Source organism: Schistocerca cancellata, chromosome 2 (assembly GCF_023864275.1).
Source record: "Schistocerca cancellata isolate TAMUIC-IGC-003103 chromosome 2, iqSchCanc2.1, whole genome shotgun sequence".
Lineage (NCBI taxonomy): Eukaryota > Metazoa > Arthropoda > Insecta > Orthoptera > Acrididae > Schistocerca > Schistocerca cancellata.
In genome coordinates this window covers 768,714,775-768,740,918 of record NC_064627.1, presented here as the reverse complement: position 1 = coordinate 768,740,918, position 26,144 = coordinate 768,714,775, and the positions used below count along the sequence as shown (strand labels likewise).

The window sequence follows — 26,144 nt, the reverse complement described above, 5'->3', positions numbered from 1 at the left end:
AACTTCCTTGCGACTAAGAAGCTTATGTTCAAGAATCAGCATGGTTTTAGAAAACATCGCTCGGCTTTCTCTTTTCTCACATGATATACTGAGAACTATGGATGAAGGGCACCAGGCAGATTCCATATTTCTAGATTTCCGGAAAGCATTTGACACGGTGCCCCATTGCATGCTGTTAACGAAGGTACGAGGATATGGCGTAAGTTCACAGATACGTGAGTGGTTCGATGACTTTTTATAAAATAGAACCCAGTAAGTTGATCTCGACGGCGAGTGTTCATCAGAGAGTGCGAGAGGACCACTGTTGTTCTCTGTATACATAAATGATTTGGCGGACAGGGTGCGCAGCGATCTCCAGTTGTTTGCTGATGATGCTGTCATGTACGGTAAGGTGTCGAAGTTGAATGACCGTAGGAAGATACAAGGCGACTTAGACAAAATACCAGTTGGTGTGATGAATGGCAGCTACCCCTAAATGTGGAAAAAACTGAGTTCATGCGGATGATTAGGAAGAAAAAATTTGTAATTTTCGGATACAGTATTACTAGTGTCCTGCTTGACACAGTCAAGTCGTTTAAATATCTGGGCGTAACGTTGCAAATCGATATGAGGTGTAACGAGCATGTGAAAACTTTGGTAGGGAAGGCAAATGGTAGAGTTCGGTTTATTGGGAGCGTTTTAGGAAAGAGTTGTCACTTGTAAAGGATGTGAACGCTGGTGCGACCTATTCTTGAGTACTGCTCGAGTGTTTAGGATCGGTACCAGTCGGATTGAAGCAATTCAGAGGCAGGCGGCTAGATTTGCTACCGGTAGGTTCGAACAACACGTTAAGTGTTAAGGAGATGCTTCGGGAACTCAAATGGGAATTCCTGGAGGGAAGGCGACGTTCTTTTCGAGAAATACTATTGAGAAAACTTAGAGAACCGACATTTGTAGCTGACTGCCGAACGGTTCTACTACTGCCAACATACATCGCGCATAAGGACCACTGTCGAAGTAGATATAGAAATGACTATTATTTCAGTGTCCCGGATTCCACTTTTCTTTGCTTCCAGAATCTCTGTGCACCTTATCGCCTTATTGTTTTTGAGTACATTTTCTAATAATAAAAAACTGTTGCTTGGTATTAAGTGAAGTATTTAATTAATTATTACTTTAGAACAAAAGTTGAAAGGCTTAGTTGGATATAATGTGTCGACTGCGGCACAAATTTTAATTTATATCTGCAGCTTCCACCATTATCGTAGATATAGAAATGGTGTAACACTGTTTAATCTTTCTTTAACATCAGTGTTAAATGTATGTGCTTTTCGTTATGAGTGTTGAATTAGTATTTCTGACAAGTCTATGTAAATTTTGTAACACTTAATTTTTCTTTAATGCCGGTGTTAAACGTATATATGCTTGTCATAACTGTTGTATCAGTGCGTGTGTCAAAATTGGATTTTTGTTCGTTTATATATGGTTGCTATTAGTGGTATGAGTTAACCCTGTAAACCTCACATAATGTGTTCAATGAATTCTGATGTGCTTGAAATGTGACTGGGTGCGAGAATCGTCGTTGATGAAGCTGTATTGTAAAGTTAAGGTATAAAAGAGTTATTTTTGTGACATCTGGAATTTCTTTCTTTCTATTTTTGACATTCCCAAGAACTAAAATCTGTGAATCATGGTGTCAGTGAAGCTATTAACAGAATGAATGGAAGATGGTTTGAGAAATCAAAGAAGTCAAAATTGTAAAGATTAATGAATTAATTATTAGTACATCCTGATGTTTTTTGTTCTCTTTCAGTTCATAACTAACTCTGGGCACTGGTATCAGTCTCCAACGAGAGCAGATGCTGGCATCAGATTTCGAAAGGCATAGGCGCTGCCTTCAGACTATAACGGTGACTTCTGGTTTCTTAAGCGTTCCTTCGCTGGGTGACATGTAGGCTCGAGTAGACTTTCTTAATCCAGAATGACTTTTATGGAGACGTACGATTTATTCAATTCCATGCCAATGATTCTATTAGTTACTTGTCTCTGATTCGCGAGGGGCGTCATCGTAGTCAGTCGTGTTCACTGTTCACCCATTTCCGCAATGTTGTTCATGGATTGTCAAGGGCGTGTGTTTAATTTGCTACATGACTGACCAGCAAGCCCTTCATATAAGATGATCCATGCAACGTTTCTCTGCTGCCGCTGAATGAAAGTTTGACTAAGATCCTCAGAGCTGATACCTTCATTTTGTCTTACCAGTTTTCCTGTGACCCACCCAGAAGTGTTTAACAAGTGATTCTTTCCCCCATATATATGTTCCTCATTCATATGTAAATATTCTGTAGATATTTTCTCATTTGTGTGACGAGGAGAAACATTAAACTGAATAAATGTGAACTTACTGTACCTCTTCATTAGTTAGATAAACCCCCTACCATTTAAATAATTAATGCAAGACCGGCAACGATGGTTCATTTAAGAGGGCTTTACTGAGTTATCCTTTGCATGAGATTTTGACATTACGTATCTGAACAAAAGGGGGCCGTTCTGAAACGCAGTAGTTCAGACTGGTTCAAGCATTAAACCGACAGTTAAGCCGACGCTTACGTTGGTATCATGCAATACGATTCTGTACATTCAGGAAATATGGCCCGAAAAGGAAATTCCCGAATCACGCATTACACTGAATTTCTATGCCTGTTTCTGTCATAGCAGATACCTTTTATTGATCATATTACATGCCAAACAGCAACATCAGCTCTTGAAACTGCGTAATGTGTGATCCCTTAGCAGATAGTTAGTAAATGTCCTTCCATACTATTTGTAGTACTCAGTGTCGACGCAAAAGAAAGAAAGGTAGAAGAAAGTGAAAGAGAGGAGTGGGGTTGTAGTTAGTGACTAATGAGCACGCCTATAACGTTTTTTACATTATCTCACTAAATACGGAATTACTTATTACTGCTCGTAAGTGAGCGAAACTAATGGACGAAAGTGACTCTCGAATGGTCTGCCATTGTCAAGTAACACAGCTCTATGAAACTTGACCATACACAGAAATAACTACTGCGGTCTAGTACTGCGCTTGCGGAAGCGTTGGGAAGACGTATTGCAGCGCGTCCACAAGCACCAGTGACTATCCAGCAGTTATTAACCGCGCTGGGGGGTGAATGGAAAGCCCTACCACAAGAATTCCTTACCAGTCTTGTGGCCAGCATGGTAGCACGACACAGAGCATGCATTGCCATCCGCGGTGATCACTCACCCCGTTAAGAAACATGTCCCGCCTTTTGTAATGTTCGTGGGACCGTCACGAATCGCATTGAGTTCAGTGTAATTATTGTCTTTCAATAAAATATCGTTTCTTTCATGCTATTGCGCATTTCTTTCAGTTACCTCCTGTACTATAGTGCAGTAGTTCTTTCTATGCATGGTGCAAGTTTCATCAAGCTATGTTACTTCGCAGTGACACATCATGTGGGAGTTAACTTTGACCTTAAGTTTTACACACCAGGGTAGAGTCACAAAATATGATTTTGAGACTAGTAAAAATGGAAGATTTAAAAATGGTTCAAATGGCTCTAAGCACTATGGGACTTAACATCTGAGGTCATCAGTCCCCTAGACTTAGAACTACTTAAAAATAACTAACCTAAGGACATCAGACACATCCATGCCCGAGGCAGGATTCGAACCTGCGACAGTAGCAGCAGCGCGGTTCCGGAAGTGCCTAGAGCCTCTCGGCCATAGCGGCCGGCTGGAAGATTTACTGAACTTAAGTACTTCTGTTAGCCTTATGCACTACAGATCTCGCGTTTCTCTAACATTTGTTTCGTGGCTCTTTAAGTCTCCATGCAGAGTATCGCTTCCCCCCCCCCCTTTTTAGTTATTGGAATTATCGTGTCATCTGTTAGTGGAAGTGTTCATGTTAATTTGTTGCCAGTCGAGCGCTCCATCGGCTGATATCCACAAAACATATTTACGAAAATATTCTCTCTGAAGCCAAAGCAGAAGTTACTTTACGTAATACTGTGTAGACCTCACTCCTTCGTAAAAGATCCTTTAGATGGGGCAGCAGTGAGGTCGAAGGCATCGGACATCTCATTCGCTCTGATTCTTGTCGTGATGTTCATTCTCTGCAAGAAATTTTATCTCCAATGGCGGAAAGAATTTGATCCAGTTTTCGACGTCTCTCCGACGTCAGTCATTAGCGACGGTGCTGTGTAAGTTTGAGAGCACTGCATAATGTGGGCTCTCGGTGAAGTTCACTATATGTAGTGAATGTTGTGGTCAAATTGCTAGGCTCGCTTAAAAATTAGAAATTTTCCGGGGACGAAAACGAATCTGTCAACAAGGGATAGACGATAATGTGACAGTTCTTGCCACCAATGATAATTGCCGTGTCTGAGTCACAAGCCAATCATTGGCTAAAAGGCATGAATGTTTAAACAATGTAGGGAGCCGTCTGAAGCTCGCAAAATCTGTGAATGTCGGCAGCCCTTGGGTGTGCCAGGTGAGTTCTGAATCCTCTGTGGCGAAGAATGTATTCGGTACACGTTCTGGAGTCAACAGTTAGTGATCGACCCAGTTAGCCTTCAAATAGAGGAACCAGTACGAGAAATCGCATGCTGCTTTCTCGTACATGGATGTGAGGGTCCTGATCATTTTTTTCCCTATGTTATAGGCCAGTGTTTATTCATAGTGCATCCGCAGATGATATGTTAGGTAGCTGGAGACTGTCCTGCGGCAAGAGATGGTCCTAGTGTGCTGTAATTACAGTATAGTAAGTAAATAACGATTGTTTTTGCGGGAATCTGAGGTGTTATCCCTGGCCTACGTTGTAGTTCTCCTGTTTTGTCTTTGTGGATATTTCGGCGGCAGCGGCAAGAAACGACTGTAGCATTAAATGCTTTCCAGTCAGCTGTCGGACAGAGGCATTTATCTGAACGCACTTAGACTGCTGCAGAGCATTTATGTCTGATTCCCGAGTTTAACTATTTTAACCGTCTCTTTTGTGACGAAGCGAGGCTGTCGGCCTTTCTGAACGCTATTTTATGAGTGTAACAGTGCCGAGAATTTATCTTGCTCTACCGACAAACGTTTAGTTTGTAATCAATGGGTTATTAAGTAACAAAATTTGTTTTGAATGCAACGTATTGCTAGGAGCACATGGATTCTTGCCTCGGACATGAGTGAAACTTCGTGAGAGGTCGTGACATCACTAAGGGGCAGGGCAGGAACATTTAACACAGATTATATTGCAGAATATTTTTTCACGTAGTGAAAACAGAAAGTGGCAATCCTGGGTCCGCCCCCGGTATATGAGTGGTCAGCGCTACAGCATGTCAATACTAAGGGCCCGGGTTCGATACCCGGCTGGGTCGGAGCTTTTCTACGCCCAGGGACTGGGTGTTGTGTTGTCCTAATCATCATCATTTCAGTCGGCCGCGGTGGCCGAGCTGTCCTAGGCGCTTCAGTCCGGAACCGCGCAACTGCTACGGTCGCCAGTTCAAATCCTGCCTCGGGCATGTATGTGTGTGATGTCCTTAGGTTAGTTAGGTTTAAATAGTTCTACGTTCTAGGGGACTGATGACCTCAGATGTTAAGTCCCATAGTGCTCAGAGCCATTTGAGCCATTTGATTTGGCGATTCTGGAAAGCCATTATACATACATTCAAGAGAGATTAAAGATAACTGCTGTACCTCTGTTCAGGGAAAAACTCCACCGGCAGAATGAGCTACTGATGACAGGGACCAATGATGGCGAAATATTCTCGTCTGGGGGCTATGTAGAAGGGATGAAATAATCGTCTGCTAGGTTTTACACCAGTAAACAACACGGGAACCTTCTGTTGAATCGCGTGCATCCGTTTGCTGGCCTACAGCGCTGTCTGGTAATGAACTGAGAATCTCTACTTACTCTAAACACCGCATGTTCATTGCCCCCACTATTATTATTATTAGTATTAATACTGTGTGCGGCTCATGTATTGTGTTCTTTGGCAGTGTTGAGTTTCTAATGATGTAAGAGAGGACGTGAAATAAATTAATATAATACTACAGCTCACAGCAGACAGTTTAAAACTTATTAAAAAAAGTCTGCTTTGAGGAAAATAAGTGCTTGAGATCACGCAGTAAAATCTATGGAAGTGTTTAATATTGATTGCTTTTAGGAACTGAGTGGGATCAGCAAACAGTTTTTTGGGAAATTTTTTTATGACCTGAAGTATGAGAGTCCCGTTTTAGTAGGAGCTTCTTGAAGTGAATCACACCACCGTCGCTAGATTACCGTAGCTATAGAACCGAACAACCTGACCACCTGGACCAGATGATACGTCCAGATTGCCATCTGACAGCTGTCGAGCTTTCGCCTGTCTTGCCGGTTTGCTGTAAGCCAGACAGCACTCCTTTCGTGACTCACGATTACGCTGACACCGCACCTGGCAGCCCGTCCAGACGGGATAAATTCCCTTCTTCTTTCTAGGTCTCATGACCTGCTTTTTCTCACATCATAACAGCAATGCCTGACAAGATTTGCAGGACAAGCCATTGACCCGGAGGCGGATGCGAAAGCCGTTGCCTAATGACTCGCATCCTTATCTCTGTAGTATCTACACGAAAGAACGTGACGGCGGCGAATAGCTGTCTAGGTGTCGTTTAGTGGTGGGAGACATCTGTCATTTCTGGTCAGCACTTCCGATATCGTAGACTTTCTGTAATGTAGGATTGTAAAAAAGAAAACGTGTTTCTTGACCAGTTTCGAAGGTCCGGGAGTGGTCGATGCACCGGACCACACTGTTTCTTGATCCGTTTTGACGTCCCAGTAAGTGTCTGTTTGCTAAACACTTTAATCTACGCAATATATTCAAAACAGTGATTTTCATTTCATGACGCTAATTAGCTACACGTTACCCGCTATACTGCAACAGTTGATTTTAAGCATTGTTACTGATATTGCTGGATTATTTCTTAACTTTTATGTTGTTAAGTCATAATTACTATTTTATGTATTACCCACTATGCAATCAGTTAGTAATTTTGCGCAAAAGGATAAAATTATCTACACTACACCTTTTGGTATATTTCTTACCTCATCGATGAGCTCTAAACTATCGCTGGTGCTGGAGCATTCCTTGTGACAGTGCCCAACATCAGTCTTGATTGGCTTCCCGTTCAGTCCTGTGGAAGAATGGAAGGTTTCATTTCCATATTTAAAATGTAGATAGTGCAGCTGCACTACAATATTATTCAAAAGCAGCTGTTAACTGATGTGTAACAAAAAAGCACCAACTTCACATGAAATGCTTCTGTTATGTTCGTAGGCACCTTTGCATTTGCAGTCTTATTTCTGTGATACATGTTACCACTGACTCAAGCAGTAAAGTTATGAATACATTGGTCGCAATAAACTTCCTAGAATAGCTTCAGTAACGCGGCGTTTTGCTTCTGTAGCTTTAGTTAGGTCAACTAGTCAATAATATTATTTGTTCGCACGCCGGGTGAATCAGCGTGGATTAATTCTATAGATTTGTGTCCTTAGGCAGCTTTTAAATAATTTACTAGGCAGTTTTTGTTGTAGCTATTTAAGAATGTTACTGTATTATGTATTAGTAATATTATCAACACTATCTGCCCAGATAGCCGTACATGTTAAAGTACTGCTTCCGCGATAGCGAGGTACATCGGTCCACGAGCTAATCCGTCTGGTGGATTAACGACGACAGTCAGTATTCCGGTGGACGTAGTTTTCAGGCGGTTTTCTGCATCCCACCAGGTGAATATTGGGTTGGTACCAAAGTCCCGTCTCAGTTCTACGATTCGCATACATTTAGAAAAAAAAATTGAAGGACATCTTCTAAACACCACGAGCTTCCACTTTCACATGCAGACAGTTGGGGTACACACATTCCATCCCGGGGGGGGGGGGGGGGCGGGTTCACTGGGTGGCGACAGGAAGGGCATCCGGCTACCCCTTATATTAACCATGGGAAATGCGTTGATAATCATTCCGAACCTGTGCCGATGCAGGAAAAAGGGACAAGAAAGAGAAAAAAAGGAAGATTAGTAATACTATTAACACTGACGAACTAACGCGGAAATTAAAAATATTCTTGTGTTGCACAGAGGGCGAATTTTTATTTTATTTAGTTAAATACTATTTTAATATATGCTTTCCTTGTGTTTTTTGTTGTTGTTGTTGGAACAAATACGACACGTTATTGACGTAGACATTGGTCGCATATTCATTGTTGATAAAAAAAGGTCAACAGCAGCACTAGTAGTTCCATGTCTCCACTGATCTACAGAGTGCAATCAATCCGGAGTTCGAATACGTCTACCAAAGATGACTCGGGAGTCATCTACAGTAACCGAAACCCTCTCAATAGAGAAATATTCAGTTGAACTTCAGTTTATTTACTGCCGCTGTATTTGCAGTCCCAGATCCATATTAATTATAAAAATGAATTTCGAATGTGTTTTCATTCAGAATTATCTGAATTTGTAGATCATTGTACATGTTGCTCGTACATACTACACGTTTCGAATATTTTTCTGTACGTATCCTACCCATGTGACACACTCTTCCCTTAGCTCTCGTTCATTTTAACTCTCTTCTTTCTTAACCCTCTATATCTCGTCTTTAGATCAATTCTCTTCTGTACCTACAAATTGTAACGTAACAACTTTCGGAAGTACAATATTGAAAATGTCAGAGTATCGCAATAAAACTTCTTAATGCATTGTACATATTTCGCACCCATGTTCTACCATCAACATGTCTGAACCAAAGTGTACATGTAACACAATTTGTCACACGCAGCTACCGATGCCCCTTATCACGTTTTTCTTTGATTTAGTTCTGCAACCTTTGTAATAACTGAAATTACAATTGCCTTTTAACATACTTCATTTCTTATGGCCTGTTAATATATATAAGTTGATTTCAGCAGTAATTTATCCACATAGCTAAATAATATAACATTTGTAGTGCATTTAAAATGAATTTGCTAATCCGCTACATACTCAATTGCAACCGAAATAAAGGTAGACGATGTGCCCTAACGGAGAGCCTCCTGTCATCCCAGCGAATTGAATCGTTCGGCATATCACAGAACTGTGGATTGTAGCGCATTTTGAAAGCACGTAGGTGGGTTACAATTGGGCTAACTAAAAATGGTTCAGATGGCTCTAAGCACTATGGGGCTTAACATCGGAGGTCATCATTCCCCTAGACTTAGAACTACCTAAACCTAACTAACCTAAGGACATCACACACATCCATGCCCGAGGCAGGATTCGAACCTGCGACCGTAGCAGCAGCGCGGTGACGGATTGAAGCGCCTAGAACCGCTCGGCCACAGTGGCCGGCTTGGGTTAATCACTCGCCAGTTTAATGCGGAGCAACGGTGATTAGTGAGTAGCGGTTCTATTAGAAATCACCTCTTCACTGTGGGCTAAAAGACCCATACCTCGTATGTGTACCCCCACCTTCTGCTATTCATTAAGCTAAGAAATTATCATGGACGCTGGAACACCTCCATTGCATGCACGAAGTGCAGAAGGAGATTAGCTCGACAGATGAAGCGCGGTACACTTTTGTTCATGCTCATGGTAGAATATGAGTGCGTCGAGAATCACATGACGCGATGCTTCCCGCTTGTCAACATAGCACTATTTAGAAAGGAAGGATCCCCTCATGACATAATTCCCCTCATTTTTCACCCGCCTCTCACCAGTGAACAATGTGGGAACCTACTGTACTATCATCTGCTTTCGGTTGTTCACTTAGGCCGTACCACATGCTACCTGTGCCTTGAGCGAGATAATGTCCATTTCCGTAGTTCTCAGAAGGTCTCTGAACGGTCCGAGAGAGACGAGGTTGTAGCGTAATTTTCGAACTGCTCCAGTGTCTCAGAGATCTCTTACACTGATGTCACGGCTCATCTTCCTCCTTCCTTTCTGCTCGCAACAGACACTGCACAAGCACTTACCGTAGTGCTCTCCACAGTATAGATTTCGGTGTGTCTCATAACATGACGGAGAGCAACGGTAAGCTTTTCGCAAGTTGCCACTGTTACGGACAGTGAGGGCTAGTAGCGTTGTCCCCAATAAATAAGTCTGAAGCGGTAATTATGGTAATGAAAACAAGTGGAAACAAGAAGACCGAGGAGCCTCCTGCATATTTTGTAATGTTTTTGTTTGCGGCTAGAGTAATCGATAGTCTCGACAGACTGTTTCTGAAGAGTAATATAAGGACTACGTTTCTCGGTCAACACCAGATAAGACATCTTTTGATCTACGACGCACATGCCTGACCTCCTCCACACTGCTGGAGTATTTGAAGTGATGTGTGGTTGTGGCAAAGTATGTATTGGCGAAACTGCAAGGATAATCAAAGAACGCGTTAAAGAGCACGAACCCCGTACACTTTAAGACAAAATGTCAAATCAACGGTTGTGGAAAACCCGAATAATGCGGCAGGATATGGATTTTAAGAATATTCGCAATCTAGGTAGAGACAGTAATATTTTGTACTAAGACATTCCATGAAGCAGTGAAAATATCGAAGGATGAGTACAGTTTCAACAGAGATTAATTCTACAGGCCTCCGTCTTCGTGTATACCCGCTAACACAGATCTGTAGCGAAAGAGGAACATAGATAACTACCAGAAAACAGCCGAGACGGCACACAACGTTATTTTGGACTCACCCGCTCCTTCGGTATTTATCCAACGACGACGACGTACCAGTAGCAGCCTGAAGATTTTTAGGCAGTTACTTGCCTTCTCCGAAAAACACGAGGAAATGACTTTTTATAAATGAGCACGACTCTGTTTTCCGTCAGTGTGCAGCCATTCAGGAATGCCAATGAAATCCTGAAGAAGATCCCAGCAGAGGGATCGAAACATCGAGCATCGAATAAATTTGAAAAGCAAGACGATCTGACCTAACGACTCAAAATATCTTATCAGAACGTGTGGAACTGTGTTTTTCTTTGTATTTTGCTTTTACTTATTTATAGTAAAAAATGGATATTTTAAATATTTTGCAGATCAGAGAAATGGAATCAGCCCTGATCTTACGCTATTAACGCATCTCATGGTCTGCTGCGTTCCGGTCAGTATCGATGTTTCGTTAATCATTAGGCTACATGAAGTTAATAAGGAAATATTTACAGTTCTCTTTTTTTAAAATGTTTTGCAATTGGGAAGTTCTAAACTATGAGGTTTGGTAGTTACTTAAGGATAGCACAAAAGTAAATACAGTCAGAAATTTGTGACAGTACGGCTTATAGCACAAAAAAAGAGAAATAGCGCTGCACAGAGATACATGAAGTATTTGAGCATAATGTTGGACCGTCACCATATTTACGATTACTCTCTCCTAGCCGTCGCAGTATGGCATTGTACAGGTCTACTAAAGCCTTGCGTTATTACATCTCGTAAAGCTTGCATTTCAAAGAGATGTGTATGTGGGATTGGAGTCCTAGCAGCACGCCCAGCTTCAGTTTGAGACAAGTATGATACGTGGCTGGTCGTGGGAGAGTAACCATGGGTTCTATCAGGAACAACAAATCTAACGTGGCAGCGTGGCAGCTTTTGTATTAAGAAACACTTCAATTACAGAGCTGTTAATCACGCCTCGCTGAATCTAGAGGAAGACTTAACTGGAGAATATGCTATCCAACGTAAATTTAATAATGTTTTCTAATCGTTTGAATGATAAAATTACATCTGTGCATAAATACATTGGAAGAAAACTTTGTTATAGCAATTCCATTTTCACGACTGAAATATGTTAACGTACGTATAAATTCACGTGTGCATGACCTTCAGTGCTTCACAAACGTTCCTTCTGCCTCAGTTTTGTCTCGTATTCTTTACTTATCTTTATAGTTCTGTTGTAAAACGCACACTTCTCGATTCCAGGTGAAACACCAGTATGGATGTACTTCTCCCGTACTTGGGCTCTGTAGACGCTAAAGGTAAAGATACTGGTTAGAGTCCCCGATTTAAAAAGTTGTGACAGTGAACAATATTTACTCACCCGCTGTTCAAGTCTATGATAGATAATCCTTTCTTCCATCAGATTGAACATAGCAAATACCATCAAAGTGGGCAAAGATAAGAAATATGTCAAAGAGCAGGTTTTATCATATATTTAACACTTAAAATTTACATCGAGCACTAACTTTCAGACAACGATGTCCAGAAATTTCACATTATTAATATTCTGAGGACTACCAGCCAATTGTGCGAGGCAGTCCAAATTAGGATTATGCGCCATTAACTCAATATACTCCACAATAATGACTCCTAACTCTCAAAACTGGCTATGTTAGTAGTAGACAATTCTAAGGAATGATTGACAGCAGGGATGTTTCCTACTAGCGTTAGTTGTTTGTGGTTTATTGAGCACTGGTCACTCCGCTTAACATAGCACTGCCTGTGCGAGTGTAATTTTAGCGGTTCGCATTAAGCTGATGACTAGCCGTGGAAGCGTAGCTGCTAGTGCTCGTATTGCCAGCCAGGGTCGTGTAGAGTATAGGTGAACCATGCACGTCCCATCTCTCTCATGCCCTGCCTATTTCGCTTCATATTAAGGGGCTATGTAATTTTGGCCGAAGCGAATTCCCATTTGTTAACAAATAAGGATAATTTCCAACCAACATGGCACATAGAGCGGAGAGTCACTGTCACCTTCCAAATAAATTGCACTGCCTTCCACAAAAGTAAACTGACTGCATGCCAGTAAACCACATACTAGTACGATGAATTTTTGCTGGCTCACGTAAAGCATCCGGACTGACCATCGTTTATCTATTCTAGCTCTGTTATTTAGCAGCAGTCAAAGATGAAATACTAAGCGCTCAATTAAGTACAGCGCTAATCACGTCTCTAACGAAATCTTCCAGCCTGAAATGATGGTTTGTCGGAGGCCTCATGATTCCATTCAACCTTTTCGGATAACTGCATTTTGGTCTGCCTTGAAATATATTGAAAGTAAACAGTGGAATGAGTAATGGGGTGAAGTACTGCGGCAACAACGATGTTCGGTGGTAGAAGTGTGACGGCATCGGGCTATTTTTCGGAGTTTTGGCTCGAACTGTTAGTTTTAATGTAGTCAAAGTGGACGCAGGTCTTTATGAAATCATTAAAGTCAACAGCAGTGGACAATGTAGAATTGTAGACGTTTGGTATTTTTGGAATACAAAATTTCTTCCAAATCGTGTGTTCCATGCATGCAAATATTCGTGCTTGGCGACTGGCAGGCCCCGTCGTGGCGCCGGGAGATCTGCCGCTTACCAGCAGCCGACGCTAGATTTACGTCCAGGATGCGCTTTGCGAATGATTCATGGTCGGCCTGTTCATTCCGCAATAAATACTCTTTCATAACCTCGCGTTATTGGGCAACCGAACATTTTTGAACCTATAGGTTTGCAAAACGTCCTCCATAAATAAAGGAACACGGCCATAATTAGAGACTTGTTTTAGTTTTGCTGGAACAGCCATCGCAACATCGTCGTAATTAACAGGATGGAGTCGTTAAGCACAATTACCAACACTGGGAAGAATCTTTCGTTTTCAGCTAACTGTAGTTAACGTCCTCTTTGGCCTAACTTCAAGTAATATTGCAAGAATGGGGAAAGAGCCGGAAACTAATGCAATGTTTGCTTTTCATTATGTTTAACACTTTTTTCACTTACACAAGCTTCCGCAATCGGTATCAGTGGCGTTTTGTCACGGAAGTATCAGGTCTGAATCAAAAATGTAACTGAAGAAAGTTTCATTGCTACTATTTGCTCCTTAAGGATTAGCGGCGGAAAGACCCAGGCCATTAGAAAGCGGTCCACTGTCATGGGTAAATTTAAAAATGTTTTTCTTAGCAGCGAACGTTGAAAGTACTGTTGATCATAATTTCCTCTCACACATATCTCGCGAGATGATCACGACGGGAAGATAATTTAAAAATTTTTTCTGTGGTGTTATAGAATAAACATTTAGGACACTGTGGATATGACTTCATCCGTTGAGGAAGTTAGCTAGGCTATGCACCGGTCTCCGACTTCACTCACTTTGTTAATCGATATATATAGTTATTTTTCCAGACGTGAATCAATTTTTAGGAAATTGTGATGGCCGTATTGTGCTTTAGGTTGTTGATCTTTCTGATGAGCGCGCTGCAGGTATGCGTTCTAACGCACCTTCAACATGGCTATTTCTGTCAAAAATGAATTACCATATTCTGAGCTTTGTTGAGAGATGAAGATTGTGACATATGAAACTTCGACAACTTTAAGCATGTACCAGCGTATAAAGTGAAATATACTTAAAGAAAAATTACAGGCTATAGCAAGTAATATCATCCGACGTCCTCATGTTGAATGAATATCGTGTGATACATAAAAATTTGTTTATATTTACTGTCGCAGCCGTGCTGCATTATCTTGTCCTACTATTCTATACGCTCACAACTAGTTTCAACCTTGAGACTTATAATGAAATCTCAATTTACAGAAGAAGAGAGATAAGATTACACACTAGTCGGCTACGTTAAAGAGAATCTTTGATTATACAATAAAATGAGTGTTTCTAAAAGAAACAACCATATATCCCTATGCACGAACTTAACCAAGAACCCCCCTTCGTAAAAGGTAAATGCAAACTATAGAAAAATTCTAAACGTGGATAAACCCAAACCGGTCAGGTAGAGTAAAATAATGTGACATACTCTCTCTTCCGAGCTACTTAAAAATAAATGATAATGTAAATGCAGTGCTGTCTACTCAGGATCAAACGATCAAATCCTCAACATCATTATAAGCGTGTTCTGCGCTTGTGTAAGCTGTTATGTGAAAGGTTTTCATAGTTTCTGCAATGACTCTTTTGCAAACTTCAATTAACATCCACATTAGCGAAGCCGGCAACGCTCCGCAATTGCTCAATGTGTAGAGGGAATTGGGTATGCGTCCTGAACGTCTTCTCCTTGCCCCGCTTGCCCATCACATCCTCTGTCTTCTCTGTGTCCACCTCCTCGTTCTCTGCCCCCCACCTGCCCCCCCCCACCCTCTCTCTGTCCATCTCCTCCTCCCCCCTATCTCTCCACCTCATTTTCTCCCTCTCTGTCCACCTCCCCCTTTCCCCTCTCAATGTCTAATCCCACCCTCCCCGTCCTCTGCCCATTTCCTCTTCCCCTCTGGCTGATCTTGAGCCTTATTTATTGTTGTTGCCAACGAAACGTTGATTGTGAACTGAAGCTGCATAAAATAAATGTGTATCCTGCTGCTGGATCTGTGAAGATAGTAGCTTCAATGATAGTATTTCGCATAGTTTTAATCTGCAAACGGGTAGAATTACAAAGTTGCAGATAGTTCATATTCCTTAGCAGTTTTCCGATTATAAGCTCCCAAGCCACAAATATAACTTTCCTGTTTTCTGTTAAAACGGACTGCAAGGAAGAAAACAAAGCGGCATATTGTTGTGTATACAATTTTTCATTAAAATGATATAGGAGAAAAAATACTGTATACAAGGGAGAAACGACTTGTCTAATGGTCTCAGTGCCCTGCTATCGTGGATAAAACTGACTGCGAGCAAGAAAGCGAAACCGCACATTTTCCCAGTACAGCGTAGCACAGAATATTCTATCTCGCAGTCGGTTTGAACAGAAAACATGCACACGTTGTTTAAAAAAATATGCAGCCAATGTTCGTTTGAAAGTTTGTTAGTCTATCATTTAAAAATTTGAAGTAAATCGAGTAAGATGTCCCAACTATGAGTCGTCAGGTGTATTTCCTCTTATGTTTTGGCAGATATTTGCAGTTTAGTTTTTTCAAGGCTCATCTAAAGTCAGCCCAAACAGATCCCTTTGATCACGTCTCACCTACGACGCCCAGCGTCGACGGAAACCGTCGGTTTGTTTCCCATTACAAACAAAACGATTTCTAAATTGTAATTTTACGTGCCTGTTGGATAGAGCGGTCCCAATTAAAGCCGAATAATAGTCAATACTCCAGCAGCGACCGAGCAGCGCTTCTGCACGGCGGTAGCAGTCAGCACGGGCCGGGGCGGTGCTGGTAATTCTTCGTGTTTCACTGTCCCTGTTAACACATATCGGTGAAACGAATATCGCACTAAACTAATTGGGACCACTCTATTCAACAGGCACGTAAAATTACGATTTAGAAATCGTTTTGTTGGTAAGGAGAAACAAACCATTGCGCTCCATCCACGCTGGGCGTCGTATGAAAGATGTGATGTGTAGTATCTGTTTGGGCTGATTCCAGCTACACATTGCAAAAACAAAATTGAAAATCTCTGGAGAAACACCAAAGAAAATATGCCTGATGGCTCTTAGGAGAGACGCTCTCTTAGGAGAGACGCTCTGTATACTAGTATAGATTTTTAAATATCTATTTATCTATCATATATATTTAAAATTATGTAGCTGATGTTCGTCCGAAGGTTTATTATAGCACTGTTTAAAAACCTAATGCAAATCAGTGAAGCACTTTTCGGGATTTTTGGTAACAACTTTATGCAGTAGAGTAGATTTAAAGACCTAGTTTAAGACACTTGAAGTGAATTGCACGGAGACTTATATGGTTTTATATTTAAACGTAGGGAGATATCATCACCGAGCCAGTTAGTTAGTTATCTCTTGCAGCTAATTTAGTCTGCTTCTGTAACTTTTGTTACTTCAGTTGTATAGTCCATGGAGCGCACTGTGTGCCAATATTTGAACTTCAAGCTCTTGTGCGGCCAGAGATTTGCGTAAGACAATACGGATTGTGTGCCAATATTTGAACTTCAAGCTCTTGTGCGGCCAGAGATTTGCGTAAGACAATACGGATACATTATATTTGTTAAACTGGCAATCGTATCTTGTTGATATGAATATAAGGTGTCCCAAAATCGTGACAAACCTTAAGGACAGGTTCCTTACACCAAAACAAGAAAAACGTCTTGTAAACAAGGGCTCTAAAGCGCATACATTAAGAGATAAAGGCACTTGTTCGTCTTCGATTTTATGAAACACGCCTTTTCTGCTGAAAGCTCTTTGCTTTTCATATTTTGGAAGGAGATAGTACGGATCAAAACAACAAAAAATCTCCAGTAAACATGGGCTCTAAAATGCATATCTTAAGAGCTACGAGAATTTTTTCAATAGGTGAGATATTTCACACTAGCGAAGATGAAAAAGTGCTCATAGCTCTTAAAGTATGCATTTTAGACCCATGTTTACTACACCTTTTTTGCTTATTCCCGTAAAAGGAACTTGTTCTTAAAGTTTTTGGTGTTTTTGGGACGCCTTGTATCTTTATATTATTATTTCATACGTTTGCCTGTGTGGCTCTTCATACTAGCTATGTGGCTTCAGGGCTTTGGAATTTTGTGGAACGCAAATTATCGCATTGGTGACCAATTGCAATAAACTGATGCGTTTTGTAAGTATGAATGTTCTTCAGCAGCTACAGTAAATGGCTTACTTTCACAGCTTGCTTTCGTAAACTTAGCGTTTCAGTGATGTTCCGCTAATATTAGGCACTTTGTACCACAAACTGCAATATAGTTATACATTACTCCACTCTAGTGGGAAACCATATGAGCAGGGTTTTATTACCTATACATTTTTTAAATATTTATCAGGAAACGGTTCTTGTTATTGAGCGTAAATATGGAGACTTGTGTAATACATTGCAATAATACGTTGCACGCGATGTGTACTTTTTACTCACGTGTTTCCTGCTTCAAAATCTCGACACTTCCAAATTTCGCTTCAAAATCTAGATCCTTACCAATATCTCACCCAGCTACCGTTTTACGATGTTTTAAAATACTTAGAAAAAGAAAATAAATAAAAAGTTGTCGGCAATTATCCTGTAGATCTAACGGTAACTGGAGTCGGCCTACTTACAAATGTAGAATATAGACCTTCTTACCGATCTAGATATTTTCCGGAGGTGATTTTGAGAAATCCGTAGAAATCCAGTCATTTTTTCAAATATCACTCCACTGCTTTAAAAGCTGTGTCACCTGACATGTCAGAATAAAAGGGAGCATTTTCCGAAGTATCATATGCAGTCGTAGATGATTTATTTAGAAACAAATTCACAACCTTTAATGGTAAAAAATATGTACTGCTGTATAACGGTGCCAGTTAGCTGGCAAGGAGAAGAATTCCTTAGACATTCCTCTCTCTGACATAACCTTGTATCTGCACGTGTTCCTTTCGTTGATATGTCATACTACTTTCTATCCCCGCTATACGCAAGTTCAGCCACAGGTGACTTACATCCATTATATCTCCAGAAAGAACTCTACATATAGGAAAGTGGTAGATTGTGTGCGGGCGGAATTTACAACTATTCTTATTGTTTTTCGTCATCTGTTTCTTTCGATGTCTTCCCTTACTACAGCATCAGACGTTCTTGATGTTGTACAATGATGGTATCCAAATAAGAATACTCTCTATCTTACACTAATTTACTGTCGGGTCTATGTGCTAGCAAGAGCAATGTTGACATTTCTGCATGTATGTCCGAAGGAACATTGCATCGAACTTTACAGACACTGTCGAATACAGGCACTGCACTAACATATTTCAGCCCAAGCCAAGGCAACCTGCCGGTCAATCTAAATAAGTCTAACTGGTTGCAGTTGTGTATAACTTATTTACATTTAATATACAGTCACGGTTCTAAAATATCCGTAATGGATAAGCATAAGTCTCTCACTGTTCGGGAATCACATAATTCTGCGAGCACTAAGCGAAGTAGACATTGCGACATGTAAGTTTGGGGTAGTCCGGAGAACGTGCTCGGATAGTCAAAGCGGTTAAGGCGACCGCTCGCGTAAAGCGGGAAATCCGGGTCAGGCACAAATTTTCATTTGTTCTCAGTAAACTGTATAGCTGTGGTGGTACCGTATCGCAGTCTGCGAGTACATTTGATGGCAGTCTTTTACATCGACAGATTTCCTTTCAGTTTTTGTCTACTGTTTCGGATGAGCCGGGTGCCATTATGACAGTACAAGGTCCCCAACATTTCAAGGAAGGTGGTCGTGAAGCTCTGTATGTCATAATGTATGTTTTTCTTATTTTATTTCAGTGTTTCCCATTGCTTGGGTGTTGTGCGAGTAAAAACAAAATGAAGAAGCAGCTACTAAAGCAAGCACTTACTACATTACTCGAGCTGGTTGTGAGATGACGTAAACATAGATACTAATTACAACATCAAAACTAGCGCCAGGGAGGACATGCTTCCGTACGAAGTACGCCCAAATTTACAATAGGTAAGCACTTCAGGAACATCAGATGCCTTAGGAATGGAAAAAAAATGGTTCAAATGGCTCTGAGCACTATGGGACTTAACTTCTGAGGTCATCAGTCCCCTAGAACTTAGAACTACTTAAACCTAACTAACCTAAGGACATCACACACATCCATGCCCGAGGCAGGATTCGAACCTGCGACCGTAGCGGCCGCGCGGTTACCAGTCTGTAGCGCCTAGAACTGCTAGGCCACAACGGCCGGCGGAATGGAAAAAATCTGCTGGAGAATATATTCGGTAGCTGCCAGACACCTTACAATAAGTAAGCGCTTCAGGAACATCAGATGCCTTAGAAATGGAGAAAATCTGCTGGAGAATATATTCGGTAGCTGCCAGACACCTAAGTACAGTTCCTATGAAATGACGGCAGTTGACTACTTATGCACTGTTTATGACGGGGAATGCATTTAACGAGTTATTTCCGTGGAGTGGTTATCGCCTACAGCCGGCCTGTGTGGCCGTGCGGTTCTAGGCGCTTCAGTCTGGAACCGCGAGATCGCTACGGTCACAGGTTCGAATCCTGCCTCGGGCATGGATGTGTGTGATGTCCTTAGGTTAGTTAGGTTTAAGTAGTTCTAAGTTCTAGGGGACTGATGACCACAGATGTTAAGTCCCATAGTGCTCAGAGCCATTTGTCGCCTACAGTTGATAACAGTACATGGGAAAGGTAGTTCCTGATGTCGTTACAGTAAATTTGTTCTTTTATTTTAATAGAGATAATCTACATCTGTTTTGTAGTTACTTTAACGCTAATTTTGTTTTATTATAATCATTAATATTATTGTCATCGTAATATTTCCATATGAAAAGTTTAATACTGCAGCATTTAATAGTCGACTGTGAGGAAATGAATCGTATTTCTTTGTAAAAAATCAGTGAACTGTTTTAACTTAGTAACAAAACCAATGTCATTATCGATGACAGTTGTTGCGCTATTTCGATGTTTAGGCACGAGCACGTCGTCTCGCAAAAAGTCGCTGTCGGTTCTTGGTCGGAATGTAGCTAACAGTCTGAAAGAGTATTTGGATTCGTTAAGTTCAACAGCAAATGAATTTTATTTACGGTCGGTAATTCCGAGCGTGCTACATGCGTTCGATGGAACAGTCGCTTGCAGTTTCAATGGATCTGTATCATTCGCAGGCAGTTTGTGGAAGTAGACGCATGTTTCTCAGAATACTTGATAATCGTAATTTTTATACTTACTGCTAGGGTGTAATGAAAAGGAAAGTACTCTATACAAACATTTACATAATGGAAACATCGAAACTCATCTTTTTTACAGGGTTTGGTGATTGGTTCTTTACTATACTTATCAGTGTCGCTTATTAAGAGTCGCGATAATTATTGCCAAGTTTAAATATGTCCTTGATGTAGTGAAAGAACTCAGAAGAGATTCATCCAGTGCGTACAGTATTTGTATAGTACAACATATGACGATAGATTTGCTGTAATACCAAGGTAAGGGGGCTATACTACAGAAAGTTATTTAATGAATTGTTGTGGGATAGTGGAAAGCCATGTAAGTCGATCTGGAATTTATTGCCTTCTTTCTGACTGTACTTGTTCATCGGGTAGTCATTCGACACCTTCTGTTAGGTGAAGGCTTCTTCCAGACTTCCCATGCACTGCGATTTTCGGCATACACATCCTTGTCGCTCCTGCACGTTTCCTAATGTCATCTTCCCACCTTCCATTAGATCGTCGTCTCACACCTCTGAGACCAAGATCTTCCTTGGGTCTTGGCTACTAATACATCGATATAACATTCCTTAACAGTCGTAATTATATCTTCTACTCCAACCTATTTTCTGATTCAGGTATTTGTTTTCCAGCATTTCCTAGCCCGTAGAACACTCATTCATTTCCGATCGGTTTTCTCATTTACTCTTTCTCTCACTAATAGAAAACTTTTCGTTCTACACACATTTGATGATTGTTTATGTAATTCTATGTGTTTACCAAAAGCATTCTAGATAGTTTTTTTACTGTAGGGGAAAGTGTTGTACCTTGAGGACTGTGTACCGAGGAACACATGTTTTCTGGTCGGTGCCTCGGTCTAGTGACCGATTTTAGAATCACATGAACGAATGCGTACTAAAGACCGCCATAAACAGTTTCCAGCGTTTTTTACTATTTTTAATGTTGTAAGATATGATGTTTTTTGGGGAGCATTTGTAAATATTTTGAGTTCTGCACATTTAAGTGCTATATAATATTGGTAATTCTTCAGCTGCAATATATTATGACGGATAAATTTCTATATCTTTTTGAAACTACCTATATAATGCGTGGAATGTTAAGGCACATTTCGTTGCTCCTACAGAGTCCTGTACCTTTAAACGGAAGGAGGTCTTCTGCCATGGAACATCTGATATTTGCAAACGAACTGGGTTTCTTTACTGTTTTAACAATTTTACTGTCTTGAAATTCGACATTTGTGTTTGTTTCCAGCAGCTTCAATATATAACGTCCAAACCGATTTTTGGTAATACTTCTGTTTAATTTGATTGCACTTACTGATTATCGGTGTGTAATAGAGCAATAATCTAACAGACTATTAAAACCAGCATTGACAAAATTTTCTAGACTGCAACGTCTTTAATTTCCATTTGCAAACGTAAATAGCAAGTGGAGGAGCCTAAAATGAGGGAACTGGTTGAAGTTATAAGCCAAGATGTCATAACAATTGAATCGATATCATAACAATTGAATCGATATCATTACAATTGAATTGCTGAAATAAGGTGAAGGAGCATGTAAAAAAGCACTGGAAAACTGGAAAAATGCCCACGAAATGGCAACAAGCAGTAATATGTCCAATATACAAGAAAGGAAACAGAACCGAGCGTGAGAATTCCAGGGGTATATCATTATTATGTAGCGCGTACAAGATTTTTGCACGTTTACTAAGGCTATTACCACATACGGAGGAAAACGATGAAGAGTACCAGGCAGAGTCATGTCAACGGCGTGCCAAATATTGATTCTCAGACAAGTAACTGAAAAGATGTGGGAATCTGATATGAAGGTATACTGTCTATTTATATGTGAAGGTTTCAAGAAAGCCTATGATAGAGTCCACAGAGAAAGCGTGTTGAAGATAATGGAAGAATGTTGGATACCTTTCAAACAGATAAGGCTAAACAGAATGTGCACTGAGAAAACTACATGTAAAGTGAGTGTTGAAGGCATGCTTTACAGTGGAGACAGGTGTGAACCAAGGAACCTGCATCAGCCGCAGCGTTCTTAACATGGAATGGGAAAGGCCCTAAAACAAGCGTCATCACTATTGTTATAGCGCAGGAGGAAGACGAACTAATAGCAGAAACTAAATTACTAATAGTGGAGGCACAAAACGTGTATTATCTTGACCGGTTGTCAGATTTAGAACGTATGATGGTAACGAGAAACAGTGAAGAGAAAACGGAGGGAACACTGGCACAGCAGTTAGAAGTTAAGAAGAATAGGCGCTTCAAATATGTAGAACTAATGTCAGCATGGAGGAAGGGAGAATGAATGTGACGAAATCCGCAGTGAGGTGTCTATTTTCAATGGGCAAACTACTCAGCGACAAATTACCAAGAAGAAAAAACTCCACATGTATATACAAGGCAATTACTGTGTAACTCATGGGGGCTGAAACATGGCCATGAGCAAGAAGATAGAGAGAACAAGGTGTTAATAAACATCTTTTTACCTGCGTCAGAAAATTGTATGTTTAGAACGAGACCCATTGTCAGAACAGAACGGAGGTCGAAGAATGGAGTTAAGGAAGTCCTGGAGACTCTGGGAGCCAACAAGGGCATGCCTAGCGACAGAGACCAATAGAACGAGGCAGTTAACCGGCTTTGTTTCTTGTGGCCAACTTAGAATACTTTATTACATTTAGAAAAATCTTATTTTTTCAAAGTAATTTTTGTAATTCCATAAAAAACCTGCAGCAGACAAGAAGTGACTGCTATCGTTTACAAATGGAATAAGAAAAGAAGTTAAACTTCCATATGCAAATGTCTGAAAAGAGTTCCAAGGTACAAAATTCTCCCGTACTGTTTATTTCTTTTCCGGCATCCAGTCGCCTACATCTGCTCTAAATACAATAGACTGTGACTTCATTGTTAATTTTTACAGAGTTCTTTATCATGTGTTGATTATACGAGGATTAATCATAAATTGCCCTCCAATTGGCTATTACGAAATAAAAATAAAAAGGACACTTCCTGACAAAAGAGTGAAGCACCCAGAAGACATGGTCGGACGTCAGTGTAACATTTTTCACGTACAAACCATAGGTGGGTAAGGAGATGGTTAGAGTTGCACTTCTCTTTGGGACAGAACGGCCACCAAAGAGCATTAGTGTTATTCGTGTTTGTAGTTATTACCAGGCCTGGTGGGGTATACAAGGGACGTGAACAGCGAAAGATATCGTGCGATCATTGTGGAGGACACGAAAATGCTGCGTACTCATGTGAGACAGCATTTATCAGCCCATGACGGAATTTGAAAGGGGGTCTCGTTGTGAGTATTGTTGGCCAGCTGGTCGAATCGTGCAGTAGCCGAATTTGTAGGCATTCGGATGGGACGTGGCCCCATGCTGGATTGCATGGGAACGTGAGAGCCAGTATAGTCGTCGTCAAGGTTCCGGTCGACCATGTCTAACCACCAGAAGGGAGGATCGCTGTATTGTGCACCAAGCACATCCCAACTCCTTCACGTCTGTTCCTGCCATCCGGGAACAAGCAATCGATCTCCTGCAACATTCTGTGTTATACAGAACCATTCATTGGAGACTAGCAACAACCGACCTAAAGAAATGCTGCCCCATGCGCAGGCAGCCATTAACACTGCAAAACAAACGGCTGCGTTTGAGTGGTGCTGCGACAGTGAAGCATGGACTGCTGATGAATGACATTGCATTGTGTTCAGCTAGAATCACGGGTGACCAACGTCGGTGAATATGGCGGCGACGTGGGGAGAGGTCCCATTCTTCCAATGTTTTGGACAAACAGCGGTGTTAGTGCTGGCGTCAGGGTGCGGGGAGCCATCAGGCATGACTTAAGGTCGCACCTGGTAGAAATTGAGGGAAATTTGTCGGCACAACGGTACGTCACGGACATCCTGCATTCTAATGTGTTACCTCTCACGCGACAGTGTCCTAGCGCCTTTTTCCAACAGGACAGTGCTCAACCACACATGGTACGTGAGTCTATGAACAGTCTGCACGATGGTGAGGTGCTCCCGTGGACAGAAAGATCCCCATATCTGTCTCCAGTGAACCATTTATGGGACCAGCTCGGACGTAAATTTCTTCCCAGTACCAGTATTCGGATATGGAGGACCAGTTAACAACAGTTGTGTGCCAGCTTGCCCAGGAGAAGACACAACGGCCTTACTACACCCTTCCCGACCGAATCTGTGCATGCGTTCAGGCCAAAGCGGTGCAGTATCATATTGACGAGTGAGCCGATGCTAAGAAGTTCTTTATTAATTCGATTCGATTTTGATATTGGTGAAATAATAGTACAAACCCTCTGTACCCATGAAGTTTCATTTCGTTTCCCCCTCCTCTTCTGGGAGCTTCTTTTTTTGTCAGGCAGTGGAAATAATTTTTTAAATATACAGTCTGTACTTACCTGTTGACAGTACTTCTGCAAAAGGTCGCCATGCAAATTCAAACACATGTCATACCGTAACTCCAGTTTCTGTATCCTTTCGTCAAAGAATGATTCCGCCTTGTGCTTCAGCGAATTGTTAACAGCAAGCTTCAGCTCATCGTCGGTCGTGAAGTGTTTAGTAGCCAGTCTGGGATTCATCTTGAAGAAGAGTAACATCTTGCCAAGTCCCAGACTACAAGGAGAATCTTGAAATATCTCTCATCCGAACAAACGGAGTTTTTCCTTCATTATTTTCGCAGGATGGGGTCACGCATTGTTGTGAAGGAGAAAAAAATTCTTCGGTAATGATTTTGTTTTTGATTGAACTTCGGAGTTTCATAAATGTCACACAAGAAACCTGTGACGTCAGTGTTCTTACGTATTGCTCTCATGAAATATTTCGTCAAAATTACTTTGCAATCCCAAAAAACTGAGCCATCACTTGCTGTTTGACAGCATCTGATTACATTTTTGGACTTATTGCAAGAATGAGTCTACATACACTGTTCCGAGTGTTCCTTAGTTTCATACTTTACTACGTTCAGCACCCATGTCTCGTCCTTAGCCCTGATTCTGTTCAGAAATTTCTCCTACTCTTCACGGTAGTGCTGAAAGAAATTAAAGATCGAAACCATGTTGCTTTTCGATGTGAGTAATTCTCGTTTTTACTTAAGTTAACAACCAGCAGCATTAATGCTCTTTAGTATCATGTGATGTGAAAATCTACTTCGCTTTTTTTGCTCTGCATAAAATTATCATCCTAAAAATCAATAATTGATTCTCTTGCTGAATGGAACGAATACCTTGACATATGCTCTAAATTTGTGTGTGCCGAATTTTAGGAATTTTAACAGTTTTAAGGGATTTTTGACGGGCTGACTTTGAAGTTATGGTGCACCCGCAATGGGAACATACAATCGTATCCAACTTAATTTACCTTTCCGAATGAATACTTACAAGTCAGAGAAAATTATTGGAATTATTAGAATTTTAGTCTGCAAAGTGGACTTAGCTTCTTGTTTCCCTTGAGATCCAGGCTAATAATAGTGCATGGTGGCATGCAAATCCTGTATAACCTCCTCCCGTAGTATATTCTTTTCTGACTCTTATGGCTGTTGTGTGCTGCCATGTTCAGAGCTTATTGCATTCCCGAGAATATCCATATCCTACCATCTTTGAA

General features: G+C 41.0%; 1 protein-coding gene across 1 annotated transcript in view; it reads right to left on the bottom strand.

Annotated features, from left to right (window-relative positions):
• The window catches only part of LOC126162594 (uncharacterized), a 176,820-nt gene that overhangs the window by 100,980 nt on the left and 49,696 nt on the right, over window positions 1-26,144 (bottom strand). The window contains exon 3 of the mRNA XM_049919197.1: window positions 7,070-7,158. Coding sequence (XP_049775154.1) covers window positions 7,070-7,158 — 89 coding nt within the window. The remainder of the gene's footprint in view (window positions 1-7,069; window positions 7,159-26,144) is intronic.